The 18,767-nt window shown below is 37.7% G+C and overlaps 1 protein-coding gene across 2 annotated transcripts in view; it reads left to right on the top strand.

Moving 5' to 3' along the window:
• SLCO5A1 (solute carrier organic anion transporter family member 5A1) overlaps positions 1 to 18,767 on the top strand; it is a 53,187-nt gene that overhangs the window by 15,171 nt on the left and 19,249 nt on the right. For both annotated transcript variants that reach the window (XM_033155361.1, XM_033155363.1), the window contains exons 3-4: positions 13,826 to 13,958; positions 16,746 to 16,969. In XM_033155361.1, the coding sequence (XP_033011252.1) occupies positions 13,826 to 13,958; positions 16,746 to 16,969 (357 nt within the window). The remainder of the gene's footprint in view (positions 1 to 13,825; positions 13,959 to 16,745; positions 16,970 to 18,767) is intronic.

The raw sequence follows: 18,767 nt of genomic DNA, 5'->3' as shown, positions 1-18,767 counted from the left end.
ATATTCTGCAGCAGTACTTTGATCTCCTCTGTCATCCATTTATGTAAAAGAGAACATCAAAGTTAAAATAGAATTTTGCCTTTAACAATTTCTTCAGTTCAGCAGATGGTGACTTTAATTAACCCGATTCACCAAAAACAGAATGCAGCACGTTATGCATCTTTCCAGCTCAAAATATCTCAAAGGCATTTTGCAGAAGTAATGAGCAAAATATTGGCAATGCAGAGTTTGCAAATGTAGCAGACATAATTAGTTCAGCAACATTTTACACAGACTTGCGTATCTGAATCTGATTTTGTAAAAGGGTATGCCAGTCTAGCGTACCGTGCATAAGCTGATCATGCTAAGAGTGCAAGTGATTGGTGAAGTAGAGATGAGCAATAAATAAGCCATAGACTTAGGCTCAGCTTCCGCCTTCAATGGTACCTGGAAGTAGTAGTTTGATTTTTAATAGGGGCATAGGAAGCTGTCTTATACCAAGTCAGACCATTGGTCAATCCAGCTAAGTACTATCTACTTACTGGCAGTGGCTCTCCAGGTTTGCCTCAGTGTGAGACAAGTTAATGGGTCTGAGAATACAGTCAGATGGAAACAATTTTTAGAAACCTGACATATAAAAGGGATACCTAGGTGTTCAAAAACATTTTAAATGGATTATGTTCTTCATGTATGTGACCCTTGTATGTGGCCCAAATTGGCATTTCCTGTAGTTTTCTTTTCCATCTGATCTCTTTGAATCGCATGGTTTCTCTTTTACTTCAGGCAAGCACAACTTGATAGTATCTTTGAAGTATTAAGTAACAACAACAGTAATACCATTTCCAGATGGACATCGTGCCCCATGAGTTGTTCAGGCTAGACCTGCTGGAAAGATGTTTCTTAGAGCTGTGCATACTGATAAGTCCCACTATGTTCAGTGATGCTTGCTCCCTAGTAAGTTATTTTAGGATTGTTGCCAAAGTATGATTTAAGTGGTTGAGGATGTTTCTAAGTTTGATTTGTCTGTTTTTGGTAGCAATTACTGATACCTGGTGCAGTGGATGGTTTGTTTGGATCACTGGGAGGGCAAGCATGCTAGTGTCCATCTTCCCATCACAATGTACAATATTTATTTATTAGAATTTGATACTGCTCATCAGCAAACTCCTCTGGGCAGTTTACAAAAAGTATGAATCAATAAAATGCAAAATAATATCAAACCTCTATTAAAATCAATAGCAATACAACCAGTGTAAAACCATAGAAAGCAAAACCAACAGAACTCCTGCAGATAATCTCAGTTATTGAGCTGGGATACAACCAGGCCAGAAGGCAGCTCCACATAGAGTGCATTACAGTAATCCAGCCTCAAGGATGGAATTCACTGGTTAGGCTATTCCTGTCAAGGAACACCCATAGCTGGTGAACCAGGCAAAACTGGTCAGAGGCTCTCCCAGCCACAGAGGGCACTTGGGTGTCTAGTGACAAATATATATCCAGATGTGCCCCAAGCTACTCACCTGGTCCTTCAGATGGAGTGCGACCCCATCAGGAACAGGTACGGTAACTTGCTGATCTTCCCAGGATTAAAGCACAGTGTATTATTCCTGATCCAGTTCACCACTGCATTCAGAAACTGATCCAGATCTTTCACAGCCTCTGCTGATTCATATGTTATGGAGATAAAGCTTCATGCTGCCAGAGTACTGATGACACCTTGCTCCAAAACGCCAAATTTCAATGGCACCTAAGTGCAACTACCTTCGTCTGTATCCAATACTATATTTTGTTGCTCAGCAAGATAATGCTGAAAGCTGATTCATTACTTTAAGTATATCTGATATTGCATGGTATGTTTTATTGTTGTATTACTAAATATTATTGAAACTACTTTTCTTATTAAATGAAGGCAATATATCAACTAGTTCTATGTAAAAAGGTTGATGTTTACATCTAAAAGCTGGGTAAAATGTGTCAAGATGTTCTGGGACAAGCTGTTCTTAATAAGTGATGTTGATGTTGCTTGATTATGCTTTCCATGGACTAGTAATAGAGATACCAATTAATGTTTTTTACATGACAGAAAACAATTGTGTTGATGCTGTTTCTAGCTATGGAAGCTGAACACTAGTTGGTGTGAGTAGGTGTAGTCTTTGCTTTGCAGCTACACTGACAGCAGTACTGATTGAACCATAAATTCATCGGTGTTTTTTAGGACTGGGACACTCCACGACCTATCTCCAGTACATATCACAATCTTCTGTTCAATTTTCTCTGGTCTTTAGCCATAAGTGCTTACAACTAGCCTTCCTTGGCTGTACATATATATAATATACCTTCTTAAATGCTTCATTCATTTGATAAAGGGGTCTGTTGCCCGTGAATGCTTATGCAATGAAAAATATTGTTCCTTGTTAAGGTCCCACAGGGCTTTTTGTTGTTTCTCTTTAGATTTTGCCTTGGGCCCAATAAATTACTTCACTTTCCCTCCCAGCTCCTGTCATTGCCTTTTTCTTAAAAATGACTTGATGGCATTTGTTTTGTGGTCAGTTTATCAACTCCGATATGAAGATTTAGTTAAGGATCATAGCATGGATGGAGATAGTGCTGTCAGTCATTGTTAAAATCACAAATTGTTAAAACAATTTCAAACAGATTTTCATTGGCCTCTAATAACCCCAACCAGTGTCACCCCCTACAGGAAACACCAATAGAAACATTTTCTGAAATTATTAAAACCAGGATGTTCAAAGTACGAATCTATTTTTTAAAATACCGGTACGTTCGCCTTCCTATCAGTGTAATTCAGTAAATGGAACTGCAGTTCTCAAAATACTTCTGTCTACTCATTAGAAATTCCAAGGGTAAATTTCAGTAAATTTCACTTTGCAAACAGATAAAAAATTAGGGAATGGAGGTTACTTTCTTCATACTTTGGCAAACTATTCTTGCAACAAATAGAATTTTACAGTGAACATGATTACAGGTATATATGGAGAACTTGCAGCTAGATTTTTTGGGGGTGTTTTTTTGCCTTCATACCATTAAAATTACGATTCACTTATCTTCCATGAATCCTGTGCTACATACCACACCACTGTATTAGGCAAGTGAAGATTCATACCATTTTTAGTATATATCACCTGCTAGTGGGGTCCTGCTTTTGGCTGCTATGAGAACAGTATGCTGGACTAGATGGGTCATTGGGTTGATCCAGCAGGTTCGTCTTACATTCTTATGGCCCATACTAGAGCTGACAGCCAGAGAGAAGACAAAGGGGAGAAGGACTCAAAGAGGCAAGAATGGATCCTGTGAACCAGTTCTTAGAACCAAACTAAACGTGATGCGAAATGCAATGGTGATGTATCTGATAACAGAGCTTCAGTTTATTTCCTAATTAGTCCCACATTATGGCTTTATCTCAGGAAACACAGACTGCAAATGCAGTTTTCAACTGGCTATAATTCTGTGACCCAGGATAATTTAATTTACTGCACTTAATTCATGCAAACTGAAAATTAAAAAAAAGCATGTGACAAAATCTGATTTATTTCTAGAGGCAAAAACACTTTGTTAAAATGTATAATTGTAATTAATAGGACTTTGTTAAAATGTATAATTGACATTAGGGCGGTTAGATGGATTCACAGTATTCAGCTGAAAAATAAAATCATAACTGCTTTGTTGAAAGCTCCCTGGAGCTTACTTGGTGACTTTAAATTATGTACATGTGCATATTTCTTACATTTATATTGACATTTTGGGAATGTTTATAGAAAATGTGTGGGGAAACTAGCAATGCTTGAGGGTCTTTAGGTTTTAATTGCTGTTGTAACATTTATTTTCCTTCATTATTCTGAATGAGATTAATTTTGGTTGAGAGGAAACACCACGACATATTATTGAAGTCTTTTAGGAGCAAATATTCTGTATGCTGTTCTTAATTAATATTTAGAATAGTCCCAATAGTTCCTTCCAACATGCTAGAGATGGAGATCTGGCCTAAGTTTCATACTGTCTTATGATATTAGATCTTAGGTCTGATTCATACATTTGAAAACCTGTTCTAATGCAACATCTTGAGCACAGCTCCATGTATTAAGTTATAAGCAACTCATCATGTAGCTTTTGATCATATCATGAATAATGGAACCAACATGGTTGTCTTATTAAATTACTGTGAGCTGAGTATTAGGAAATATTTTCTATAGTATTGCTTAGTACTCTTGTTTTTGTTTGCTTCTTTGTTTAAGGACAGCTTACAAAGATGCCTTTTAAATTAACTGTACAGTACATTGTTATCTGGAATGTGAAATTGTTATTAGGGGATAATTATATTTAATTTATAAATATCAAAACATTTTTTCATAATGGACATGAGTATATTTGGTTGCAGAGAAAACTTTAAAAAAAACCTATTTTCTAGTTGACTTTAAAAATAATGGGCTTTTAACAACACTTTTGAAATAACTACACATGTACAAGGTGTTTTGTACATAGACATTGTTGGCACATTTGGAACTTGGGAAGAGGCAGAAGTTATGCAGAATATGAGTAGAAAGTGAAAATAAGGACTGTGAACACAGTCCATGCACCCCTCCTCTATATCATGAATCCTTTTATGTGAGCGTGCATTTGAATTACTTACAAAAATTCTATAACATTTTATCTATAAACTATTGTTATTCAAAACCTAAAACCATGAGGTGCTATGCAAAAACTAAAAAAAGACTTTGTACACACGCCTACAATAAGAAAGTGAAGGAAAGAAAACAGTGAGTATCTGACACAAAGAGGAAAAGTAGCAGTGTTGGCTCATAAGAAAAATACAAAATCCATGTTAGGGTTATATCTTTATTAGTCCAACCAAAAATATCTTGTAACATTGTTGTTTGCCGATTATTGTTCTGACATGGATTTTAGATTGAATATCCATTAGTGGACATCTTGAGAGGTTTGTGGGGAACAACAATAGGAGAGGACAAGAATATGAACTCTATTTCTGCCTTTGGTCTGATCAGTCAATGGCTTACCAAGATGAGGAACGTCTTGGTAGTGGCACCTCAACTAAGGAAAAGCCTTCTCAAAGAGGCTCCTGGTGACATCTTTATTATCTTTTCCAGGGCAATGTAAATACATTTTTATTTAATTAGTTTTTAAAACTGTATCTTAAATCTAGAGTGTTGAACTATTTCATGTGGCATCTGTGCAAGGAAGATTTTTTGCTGTTTTTATTATTACTTTATTGTTATTTATTAAATTTGTATACATGTAAACATGTCTCAGGGCGGTTCACAACATGAAATCACAATATAAAATCGCAAAATGCATAATAAAAACAACAACAATGGTTCCAATACCATCAATATCATAAACTCACCAGATGTCTTAGGCATGCCTCTCTGTCTCCCTCCTTCCACTCCCCAATTGGTAGGGACTTATCTTACAGGATTGTTGTAAGGAACACAGCAAGAGAAAAAAAAAGTGAGTCTAAATGATGGTGATTATTATTCTAGGTATTTCTAGGTATTTTGGCATGGAAAAGGTCTGCTTTGCGCTGCTGTTTTAAAGGTCTTTAAATTCCATGTGGTAAGATTAATATTTACCATGTGCTGAAAAATGTTCAGAAGTCAGTGTTTTCCATAATGTGGTTGATATGAATCTTGCCATATGAAAATGAGTAAGGTACATGTGAAAACCCTTAATTTCTTTCTAATAGCAACCAGCCATGTACCCCTGCAAACTCACAAGCATGATGGCCTTCTCTGTTGTTTGTCCCAAGCATCTGGAATGCAGATATGTGTTGTTTTTGAACCTAGAAATTCCACTAGGTTATCACACATAATAGCTTCTGGTAGACCTGTTCTCCATTACTGTACTGTACTTGTAACCATCAGACGTTCTTAATTGTTTTCCATGTGGGTTGTGGAGGGATCACATGCACTGCTCCTGCGCTGTCCAACTTTCTCATAAGGGCAGGTTGCTGACCTGAAGCTGGTTTGTTCAGTTCAACTGAAAATCCTCAGTGTGTTGGGAAATCTGATTCTTCAGTGTTTTTGACTGTGGGGAAAACTGTAAGTACATTTGGTCAAATGCATTAACAACCCCACTTCAGACATTACCACTTAATGGGGAAAGGTCAGGAGTGCTGGGTCAGTGCATGCTGTCCCAACCTCTTCCATGGATACAAATTAAGAATGGCTGAAGAAGACTTGAATCTGATCCTTTTCTAAAGCTTGTTTAAGCTGCTGATCTACCCTGTATGTGACAGTGAATTTCACAGGTATTTTTTTCTTGCGTGTCCTTAACCTTCTGCCAGACACATCTGTTGATAATAGTTGATAATTTGTGCTTATTTTCTTAGTATTGGAAAAAGTAACATCTTTTTTGTATTGTAGGAAATACTTCAGTTGTTATAAATGATACACAGTACAATATATAATTTATTCTGCATTGGGGGGGGGGATAATCTAACTGCATGCTAGTGTCCATCTTCCCATCACAATGTACAATATTTATTTATTAGAATTTGATACTGCTCATCAGCAAACTCCTCTGGGCAGTTTACAAAAAGTATGAATCAATAAAATGCAAAATAATATCAAACCTCTATTAAAATCAATAGCAATACAACCAGTGTAAAACCATAGAAAGCAAAACCAACAGAACTCCTGCAGATAATCTCAGTTATTGAGCTGGGATACAACCAGGCCAGAAGGCAGCTCCACATAGAGTGCATTACAGTAATCCAGCCTCAAGGATGGAATTCACTGGTTAGGCTATTCCTGTCAAGGAACACCCATAGCTGGTGAACCAGGCAAAACTGGTCAGAGGCTCTCCCAGCCACAGAGGGCACTTGGGTGTCTAGTGACAAATATATATCCAGATGTGCCCCAAGCTACTCACCTGGTCCTTCAGATGGAGTGCGACCCCATCAGGAACAGGTACGGTAACTTGCTGATCTTCCCAGGATTAAAGCACAGTGTATTATTCCTGATCCAGTTCACCACTGCATTCAGAAACTGATCCAGATCTTTCACAGCCTCTGCTGATTCATATGTTATGGAGATAAAGCTTCATGCTGCCAGAGTACTGATGACACCTTGCTCCAAAACGCCAAATTTCAATGGCACCTAAGTGCAACTACCTTCGTCTGTATCCAATACTATATTTTGTTGCTCAGCAAGATAATGCTGAAAGCTGATTCATTACTTTAAGTATATCTGATATTGCATGGTATGTTTTATTGTTGTATTACTAAATATTATTGAAACTACTTTTCTTATTAAATGAAGGCAATATATCAACTAGTTCTATGTAAAAAGGTTGATGTTTACATCTAAAAGCTGGGTAAAATGTGTCAAGATGTTCTGGGACAAGCTGTTCTTAATAAGTGATGTTGATGTTGCTTGATTATGCTTTCCATGGACTAGTAATAGAGATACCAATTAATGTTTTTTACATGACAGAAAACAATTGTGTTGATGCTGTTTCTAGCTATGGAAGCTGAACACTAGTTGGTGTGAGTAGGTGTAGTCTTTGCTTTGCAGCTACACTGACAGCAGTACTGATTGAACCATAAATTCATCGGTGTTTTTTAGGACTGGGACACTCCACGACCTATCTCCAGTACATATCACAATCTTCTGTTCAATTTTCTCTGGTCTTTAGCCATAAGTGCTTACAACTAGCCTTCCTTGGCTGTACATATATATAATATACCTTCTTAAATGCTTCATTCATTTGATAAAGGGGTCTGTTGCCCGTGAATGCTTATGCAATGAAAAATATTGTTCCTTGTTAAGGTCCCACAGGGCTTTTTGTTGTTTCTCTTTAGATTTTGCCTTGGGCCCAATAAATTACTTCACTTTCCCTCCCAGCTCCTGTCATTGCCTTTTTCTTAAAAATGACTTGATGGCATTTGTTTTGTGGTCAGTTTATCAACTCCGATATGAAGATTTAGTTAAGGATCATAGCATGGATGGAGATAGTGCTGTCAGTCATTGTTAAAATCACAAATTGTTAAAACAATTTCAAACAGATTTTCATTGGCCTCTAATAACCCCAACCAGTGTCACCCCCTACAGGAAACACCAATAGAAACATTTTCTGAAATTATTAAAACCAGGATGTTCAAAGTACGAATCTATTTTTTAAAATACCGGTACGTTCGCCTTCCTATCAGTGTAATTCAGTAAATGGAACTGCAGTTCTCAAAATACTTCTGTCTACTCATTAGAAATTCCAAGGGTAAATTTCAGTAAATTTCACTTTGCAAACAGATAAAAAATTAGGGAATGGAGGTTACTTTCTTCATACTTTGGCAAACTATTCTTGCAACAAATAGAATTTTACAGTGAACATGATTACAGGTATATATGGAGAACTTGCAGCTAGATTTTTTGGGGGTGTTTTTTTGCCTTCATACCATTAAAATTACGATTCACTTATCTTCCATGAATCCTGTGCTACATACCACACCACTGTATTAGGCAAGTGAAGATTCATACCATTTTTAGTATATATCACCTGCTAGTGGGGTCCTGCTTTTGGCTGCTATGAGAACAGTATGCTGGACTAGATGGGTCATTGGGTTGATCCAGCAGGTTCGTCTTACATTCTTATGGCCCATACTAGAGCTGACAGCCAGAGAGAAGACAAAGGGGAGAAGGACTCAAAGAGGCAAGAATGGATCCTGTGAACCAGTTCTTAGAACCAAACTAAACGTGATGCGAAATGCAATGGTGATGTATCTGATAACAGAGCTTCAGTTTATTTCCTAATTAGTCCCACATTATGGCTTTATCTCAGGAAACACAGACTGCAAATGCAGTTTTCAACTGGCTATAATTCTGTGACCCAGGATAATTTAATTTACTGCACTTAATTCATGCAAACTGAAAATTAAAAAAAAGCATGTGACAAAATCTGATTTATTTCTAGAGGCAAAAACACTTTGTTAAAATGTATAATTGTAATTAATAGGACTTTGTTAAAATGTATAATTGACATTAGGGCGGTTAGATGGATTCACAGTATTCAGCTGAAAAATAAAATCATAACTGCTTTGTTGAAAGCTCCCTGGAGCTTACTTGGTGACTTTAAATTATGTACATGTGCATATTTCTTACATTTATATTGACATTTTGGGAATGTTTATAGAAAATGTGTGGGGAAACTAGCAATGCTTGAGGGTCTTTAGGTTTTAATTGCTGTTGTAACATTTATTTTCCTTCATTATTCTGAATGAGATTAATTTTGGTTGAGAGGAAACACCACGACATATTATTGAAGTCTTTTAGGAGCAAATATTCTGTATGCTGTTCTTAATTAATATTTAGAATAGTCCCAATAGTTCCTTCCAACATGCTAGAGATGGAGATCTGGCCTAAGTTTCATACTGTCTTATGATATTAGATCTTAGGTCTGATTCATACATTTGAAAACCTGTTCTAATGCAACATCTTGAGCACAGCTCCATGTATTAAGTTATAAGCAACTCATCATGTAGCTTTTGATCATATCATGAATAATGGAACCAACATGGTTGTCTTATTAAATTACTGTGAGCTGAGTATTAGGAAATATTTTCTATAGTATTGCTTAGTACTCTTGTTTTTGTTTGCTTCTTTGTTTAAGGACAGCTTACAAAGATGCCTTTTAAATTAACTGTACAGTACATTGTTATCTGGAATGTGAAATTGTTATTAGGGGATAATTATATTTAATTTATAAATATCAAAACATTTTTTCATAATGGACATGAGTATATTTGGTTGCAGAGAAAACTTTAAAAAAAACCTATTTTCTAGTTGACTTTAAAAATAATGGGCTTTTAACAACACTTTTGAAATAACTACACATGTACAAGGTGTTTTGTACATAGACATTGTTGGCACATTTGGAACTTGGGAAGAGGCAGAAGTTATGCAGAATATGAGTAGAAAGTGAAAATAAGGACTGTGAACACAGTCCATGCACCCCTCCTCTATATCATGAATCCTTTTATGTGAGCGTGCATTTGAATTACTTACAAAAATTCTATAACATTTTATCTATAAACTATTGTTATTCAAAACCTAAAACCATGAGGTGCTATGCAAAAACTAAAAAAAGACTTTGTACACACGCCTACAATAAGAAAGTGAAGGAAAGAAAACAGTGAGTATCTGACACAAAGAGGAAAAGTAGCAGTGTTGGCTCATAAGAAAAATACAAAATCCATGTTAGGGTTATATCTTTATTAGTCCAACCAAAAATATCTTGTAACATTGTTGTTTGCCGATTATTGTTCTGACATGGATTTTAGATTGAATATCCATTAGTGGACATCTTGAGAGGTTTGTGGGGAACAACAATAGGAGAGGACAAGAATATGAACTCTATTTCTGCCTTTGGTCTGATCAGTCAATGGCTTACCAAGATGAGGAACGTCTTGGTAGTGGCACCTCAACTAAGGAAAAGCCTTCTCAAAGAGGCTCCTGGTGACATCTTTATTATCTTTTCCAGGGCAATGTAAATACATTTTTATTTAATTAGTTTTTAAAACTGTATCTTAAATCTAGAGTGTTGAACTATTTCATGTGGCATCTGTGCAAGGAAGATTTTTTGCTGTTTTTATTATTACTTTATTGTTATTTATTAAATTTGTATACATGTAAACATGTCTCAGGGCGGTTCACAACATGAAATCACAATATAAAATCGCAAAATGCATAATAAAAACAACAACAATGGTTCCAATACCATCAATATCATAAACTCACCAGATGTCTTAGGCATGCCTCTCTGTCTCCCTCCTTCCACTCCCCAATTGGTAGGGACTTATCTTACAGGATTGTTGTAAGGAACACAGCAAGAGAAAAAAAAAGTGAGTCTAAATGATGGTGATTATTATTCTAGGTATTTCTAGGTATTTTGGCATGGAAAAGGTCTGCTTTGCGCTGCTGTTTTAAAGGTCTTTAAATTCCATGTGGTAAGATTAATATTTACCATGTGCTGAAAAATGTTCAGAAGTCAGTGTTTTCCATAATGTGGTTGATATGAATCTTGCCATATGAAAATGAGTAAGGTACATGTGAAAACCCTTAATTTCTTTCTAATAGCAACCAGCCATGTACCCCTGCAAACTCACAAGCATGATGGCCTTCTCTGTTGTTTGTCCCAAGCATCTGGAATGCAGATATGTGTTGTTTTTGAACCTAGAAATTCCACTAGGTTATCACACATAATAGCTTCTGGTAGACCTGTTCTCCATTACTGTACTGTACTTGTAACCATCAGACGTTCTTAATTGTTTTCCATGTGGGTTGTGGAGGGATCACATGCACTGCTCCTGCGCTGTCCAACTTTCTCATAAGGGCAGGTTGCTGACCTGAAGCTGGTTTGTTCAGTTCAACTGAAAATCCTCAGTGTGTTGGGAAATCTGATTCTTCAGTGTTTTTGACTGTGGGGAAAACTGTAAGTACATTTGGTCAAATGCATTAACAACCCCACTTCAGACATTACCACTTAATGGGGAAAGGTCAGGAGTGCTGGGTCAGTGCATGCTGTCCCAACCTCTTCCATGGATACAAATTAAGAATGGCTGAAGAAGACTTGAATCTGATCCTTTTCTAAAGCTTGTTTAAGCTGCTGATCTACCCTGTATGTGACAGTGAATTTCACAGGTATTTTTTTCTTGCGTGTCCTTAACCTTCTGCCAGACACATCTGTTGATAATAGTTGATAATTTGTGCTTATTTTCTTAGTATTGGAAAAAGTAACATCTTTTTTGTATTGTAGGAAATACTTCAGTTGTTATAAATGATACACAGTACAATATATAATTTATTCTGCATTGGGGGGGGGGATAATCTAACTGCTTCCTAGACATTGCTAATCTTTGGAGAGCTTTAATTGTGATTTTGAGTGAGATCTATGCAGACTCCATAAGGTCTGGGTGAATTAAGTTTGGCAAGACAACAGAAAGTGAATCCAAGTTTGTTTCCCTAGTTGTTGCTTTTAAAAGCAGCCACCTCCTTTGGAAGAACTCTTCTGTTATACTAATGTAAGTCTGAAGCTTCAAAAATAGCACTGTTACCACAAGACAGGAGCTATGATTAATTTATAACATAGGAATGGTGCTTCACTTAAGAAGTTTTAAAGACAATATCCGCTATATTAATGGTAAAAAAATGAAAGTTGAGTTAGATAGGATGCTAAAACATACCCAATGGTCATTGTTCACACAGGACTTGATAGAGTGACATGGCCACAGCAGCACCACTTGAACCCAGTAGCGCAGAAGATCCGGGGGGGGGGGCGCAGAATGTCTCTTTTTGCACTAACTCCCAGGACCAGGCCTACTACCACTGGTAGGCATGCCACTGGTAGTGTCTGTCCACTTGCTATTTAGGCAGAGGCATTCAAGTGCTCCTAATCAGTGGGCCAGTGGACACCCCTACTTCAACCAAAACCCCTAGAAATCAAGGTTTTGGACTGCTCTGCCCAACTTCCTTCCTCATTAATTCAAATTACTTATGGTACGGCATTTGAGATTCTTTACAATCCCACAAACCAGTATGGTGCAGTGGTTAAAGTGTCAGACTAGGATCAGGGAGATTGGGGTTCAAATGCATACTAGGCTGTGATCCTCATTGGCTGAACTTGGACCAGTCCCCTACCTTTCAGCCTCACAAAGTTGTAAGGATGAAATCATGGACTGAAACATGACCTTGGTGCGTGTCTTCAGTCATTTTTTTGGTGTGATGGGTCCAAACTCACAAATTACACTATTAATTAAGGGGGGGGGGGGAGAAACCATTTTTTTGTTGCTTAAAAAAAAATCATGGGTAGTGCCTGACACTCCCCACTAGTTCTATATTAATAGGCAAATATATATTCCTATATACAATTGTAAATAGGTTTTAGGCTAGGAACTCTTCTTCAATAGCTACTTAAAATTTCATAGCGGGTACTTAATGAATGGCAGACATTTTTATTGTCTAAAAGTGACTAGAACGGCCCACCTTACTTGTGCTTCAGTCCTACTTTTAGTTTCACTTTCCATATCTTACCACAGTTGCCTGACTATTCAGGATCACATTTCACCACGCTGGGGATTGGTAACTTGTTAATCGAGGGGACCACTTCCTAATATGGATTTATGCACTGAAGAGTTAAGTACATTATTTTAAGAGTCAGGGTGTTTAATATTTATATTGCCAGTAAGATATATTTACAGAAACGGAGAACCACATACAGTATCTTCATAATAATTTTAAAGTTTCAGGCAACATTCCCATCTCTAATGGAATATAGCCTGCATTTGTTATTTTTATCTTTGCAATACAGTATTACTGCTTACTGTGAAACTTGTCTTCAGCATTACTAAATAAATGCCCTGCAATGTCTTCTTAGACTAAATAGCTGCCACACATTCCAGTGGTAAATGCAGATGATATATCAATAATCAGACATTGCAAATAGTTTTTCCTTTTTCTGAAAATAAGGAATGAAAAAATACGCTGAAATATGTAGCCACTTAAAGTTAGAAATGTTAAAATGGTATGATGTTACTATTCATTAGCATGCAGCAGGAATGGAGCTTGCTTTTTAGAAGGCAATCCTGTATGTGGTTGCAAGGGGGTGGATGTTTGATGTGGGAGAAACAATAGGAACTGTAGAAAAAGCCAGGAGTGGCTGCTCTTAGAATATGCAAAATCATAGGAAAGCACTCGTCTTCCTTTTCTTTCTATCTGTGAAATGTTTTATTACTTTAGCATTCTGCTTTAATATTGTAATGTCTGTAACATGGTATATTTTTACATGTCCTGGGGTTGGCTTTTGCTTATCTCTTTTTCAGCCATCATGTATGTAATGGGAGCACTTGGTCCTGCAGCAGGATATTTATTAGGCGGAGTTCTTATTGGATTTTATGTGGATCCTAGAAGTACTGTTTATATTGACCAGAGTGACCCTCGTTTCATCGGTAACTGGTAAGTTGCAGCTGTATGTCTGTTATGCATGAGAATGACCATTGACATTGGATTCATGATCAGCTAATACAATCTTTTTGAAGGTGGTTAAAGCAGCTTAACATTTGACCGTGTCCTTGGCAGTTCTGAGTTTAGGGCAGGCTTCCTTAACCTCGGCCCTCCAGATGTTTTGAGACTACAATTCCCATCATCCCCGACCACTGGTCCTGGTAGCTAGGGATCATGGGAGTTGTAGGCCAAAAACATCTGGAGGGCCGAGGTTGAGGAAGCTTGGTTTAGAGTAACTGCAGTGCGTGATGCATCTGTGGATTGTTTAACCAGATTGATTGCTGGCTTGTCACTTATTTTTTTCTGTTGTTTGCTAGTTGTACATGTAGAACTATGAATGAATGTTCAAAGTTAAAAAGGTTTTTAAAAGCCAATTACCGTACTTTAGCATTTGCAGCAAAGCCTTTAGATTCCCTTCCTGAAGTATGTGTGTGTGTATTTCGATGCCATTATCCAACTACACTTCTGCACATCCAACCATATAGGAGTTAATATGTGAGAATAATTCAATTTGCATAATTAGTTATGCATTCTCATTTTATAGCTTGCTGTTGTGAGACATTGTACTGGCACAAATTTTGATGCTCTAACATGCCTACTTGAGCAACAGAGGGGTTGTCACAATAAAAGATTTATGCAGATTTGTTTGCAAGATAGCTGAATGGACTTTAAACATAAGTTGCCAGGCACAAACAACAGAGATGGGCACCACCTTTATGCCCTGCTTGTGAGTTTCCCAGAGATGCTGGAGTAGATAAGACCTTTTGGTTGGAACCAACAGGACAATTCTTACTTGTTGTGTTTTGCTTGCCAAGCAGCCCATGCTGTATCAGTGCATTTTCACATTAATTAATCTCAATTAATCACATTCCCCTTCTGTTGGGAGCACAGAGTAGCCTCCTATAGATATATCAAACATTCTTCCATCCAGGTACTGACCATGATGATATCTGATTAGTGTTAACAACTTTAACACCCTAATTTCTTCTTGCTGTTCGCTGAGATAGCCATGTTGAAAAAAGCATTGCTTGGTTTTTAGCAGCAAGTGGGTTAGAAACAGCTGCCACGACAATAAAGGAGCAGCAATAATTATAGAAGAGTCACAGGGAAGGGAGTTAACAATCTAACTATGACAATAATAGTGGTGATCTAAATTTGAAGTAATATGGCCTTAGATTTTCCAGACATTCAGTGCCAAACATCTGCCAGAAATAACTGGGTGCTGTGCTATAATTAGGCACATTTACAAGGCACTGAGTAGCCATAAAGCCTATGGCTTCTTATTTCTACCAGATGCTCCTTAATTGGTGTTCTGCAGATGGTACACTCAGCTACTAAATGGCCAGCAGCTGGTGACCTAGGAATGTGGGAGGTCTCCATCTCTCTCTACTGGTATATATTCATTCTGGAAAATCTAACACAGGTAAAGTAAGTAACCCATGTGAACCACACACAGTACAGAATTTTAGGGCGGAATAATACCAAGTCCATGTCAGCATCCAGTTCTGCAATGTTTTTGCTCCAGAAAAATATTTTCTTTGAGAATGGCTGTCTGGTTGCTATACAAAATTCTGACTGAACTGGAACACAACTCAAGTTTGAGAGCCAAATTTAGCTTAGTAACTAGAGACAAAAGAGATGAGGAAAAAGTAGGAAAAAGTAGCATCAGTGGCCACATAACTCCGATAGGTCACAATGACCAGAATGGATGTTATCTAGCCTTGGAATATGCTAGCGTTTGGGTCTGAACTGTTACATTGAATACGTGGTCTGTAGCTGTGGGCAGCGGGTGGGATAAGTTTTGGGATTGTGCTGTCTGGGGAGTGGGGAATAATTTCCTGACATTAAGAGTTCTTGATTAAATTACTGTCTTCTGGTGTGTTACAAATGTACAAAGCTTACAGTGGGTCTATAAAAACATTTAGTTTCCTACTAAATGCTGAGGAGGGCATGCTTAATTCGCTGCTGAAATAGACACCTGCTGTCTGCCTTAACATTCATTTCAAACTTACTTTGGTTTGTACTGCAAGTGCTATTTACCTACTTGATTGATATTCTGTCCCCTAGTTTTTGTTGAATTAATAGAAATTCATTTTGTATCATACATTGGCTTGATTCACACATTATATGAAGTCATGGTTTGTTTATGGCTTAAACTTTAAGCTATGTTTTTTTTAAAAAACAAACAAACAAACAAACAAACACCAAACAAACCACAAGTTCTTCCATAGACAATCAAATAAACCATGGTTCATTGGGTTTGCTTTCTAGCTGCTCTTGCCTCATGGCTTTACACTTTGGTGAACATCTGTGATGGGATGGCCAAACAAGCTGTGGTTAAAAAAGGGTGCTGGATTCACACTTAATGCCAAATTATAGTTAAAGCAAACCAAGCTTAGGCTAGAAGCCAGTTCATGATTTGGCAGTACACAAATCCTAGTTAAAACTGCTTGGTTGGGTTCACATGTAGCTTAATAAACTGCACTTTAATGTCATGTGCAGACCAGGCTGTTTGTTTCTTTTTCATTCTAGTTGTGACTCTTACTTGTATGTCAATTTTTTTTAATTTCAGTCCCCATGTAAAGAAATATTTTACAAAATAATTAGAAGTGCATTGGATGTTTTCTGTTTTATAAGATGCAGAGAATCTTTGTAGAGTCTCAGTCACTAGTTTTTGTTTCTTTTCTGGTACACATACAGCACCAGCTGCAATTGTTCTTTTTTATCTCTCAACTTCAGGTGGAGTGGGTTCCTCCTTTGTGCCACTGCGATGCTTTTTGTCATACTTCCAATGTTTACTTTCCCCAAAAAGCTTCCACCTCGACATAAGAAAAAGAAGAAAAAGAAGATGCATGCTGATGATGTTTCAAGTGATGATGATATTGTAAAAGAAAAAGCAAACAGCAAAACTCAGGTAGACCATGAAGTCCCTGCTTCAATGGGATTTGGAAAGAACGTTAGAGGTAATATATGTTTTTTTAAAAACAGATTGGTGTGAGGTTTAAAATCATACATTTACTGTTAGTTTCTGCTGAAAATTGATAATGAAAGCCAATAGGCAATAGTGCACTTGGGAAATGGGAGAGTAACCAGTGTTTTGTAGCATATGGTATTCTCTCTCAGGACCACCTGTAAATCTCTGGCCAATCCACAGTTGCTGTTGGGTAAATTGCAACATCCTGGCACATGAAGTCCGTGCACAGCATGTCAGGATCATTCAAGACATTTGCCGTGTTCCTCCACAGCTTCATAAATCATGATGTGGCCACATTCTCTCCCCTGCCCCTGTTGCCTCATATGGATTATGTAGCTTTGGAAGAATGTAAGAATATGACCAACAGTTTTTGTTACTGCCTTAGATATGCTGGAAACAGCCTCTGCATGGTGGCTTTTGTCATCACCACAAGGAATAGCACCAGTCACGATTTCCTAGTTCCTCATCATGTAGGTGGTCTCCATGCCGACATCTGTCTAAAAATGAGAACTGGCAGGTGCTTAGGTAAATATAGGAAGCAGTCATTCAAATGAGGTGTGGGTTAGTTGCATTCACAACTGTTGTCTAGAGACACTGGAAATTCTGAAACTGAAAGTGCCTTCCAACTGGAAATTGCAGAGCAATGCTACGGTAGTTATTCTAATAGATTAGCTCACTTGTCATGAAAAAAGTATAAAGTTTAGTTGCCAAAAGTTGCAATTACCATATATGTGTAATGACCGGCGGTTAAGTCCATTTTAACACATTGGTACTTACTTTTGGGGACGCGGGTGGCGCTGTGGGTTAAACCACTGTGCTGCTTGGGCTTGCCAATTGGAAGGTCAGTGGTTCGAATCCCTGCGACAGGGTGAGTTCCTGTTGTTCGGTCCCAGCTCCTGCCCACCTAGCAGTTCGAAAGCATGCAGTGCAAGTAGATAAATAGGTACCGCTCTGGCGGGAAGGTAACGGTGTTTCCATGCGCTGTTCTGGTTTCGCCAGAAGCGGCTTAGTCATGCTGGCCACATGACCTGGAAAAACTGTCTGCGGAAGCAGACAAATGCCAGCTCCCTTGGCTTTTAAAGCGAGATGAGCACCGCAATCCCAGAGTCGTTCGCGACTGGACTTAATTGTCGGGGTCCCTTTACCTTTACTTACTTTTGAGTGGGCGTGTATAGGTTTGGCTGCAAATTACTGCTATCTCACCAAGCAATTGATACAATGGGTTGAATCCAGACTAAGCCTGAAATCCTAATCCTGTTTACCTGGGGAGTAGGTAACTCTCATTGAATTCAGTAGGGCTTACTTCTGAGTAGATATGTTAGGCTTGTGCTGTGTCAGCCACTCTTTGCCATAATCAACTTAAGTCCCATTGATTTCAGTGAGTCTGGATCCAACTCAATGTGTTCAGATAGCGGTCAGTAGAAATATGATAACATCCAGAGCACAGAACAGAACCAGCTTGCCCTGTATGTAAAGATTTAGTCATTGTTATACAAATTGGGAAGGCAAAGGAGTTATATGTTACTGGTATCTGCTATTGGGCAAATGTACAGTTGCCTTCATTTTCTCCAGTTTAATTCTGTCTATACATTAATGTAATTGAAACAATTTCTGTTTTAAGACACTGCAAAAGTAATCTACATATCTGTGAATATTATAGTTGGTGGTACTAGTAACATAATGGCCTGTAATATAATTCTAGCACCATTTGGTGACCTAGTTGTGGCATTGTCATGAAACTGCACCATCTTTTGGTACAGTTTCATATTCACCTTTGAAAATGTCAC

Source organism: Lacerta agilis, chromosome 7, assembly GCF_009819535.1.
Source record: "Lacerta agilis isolate rLacAgi1 chromosome 7, rLacAgi1.pri, whole genome shotgun sequence".
Classification (NCBI taxonomy): Eukaryota; Metazoa; Chordata; class Lepidosauria; order Squamata; family Lacertidae; genus Lacerta; species Lacerta agilis.
Note: the sequence above shows the minus strand (reverse complement) of the source record. Positions and strands in the feature narration are given on the sequence as shown.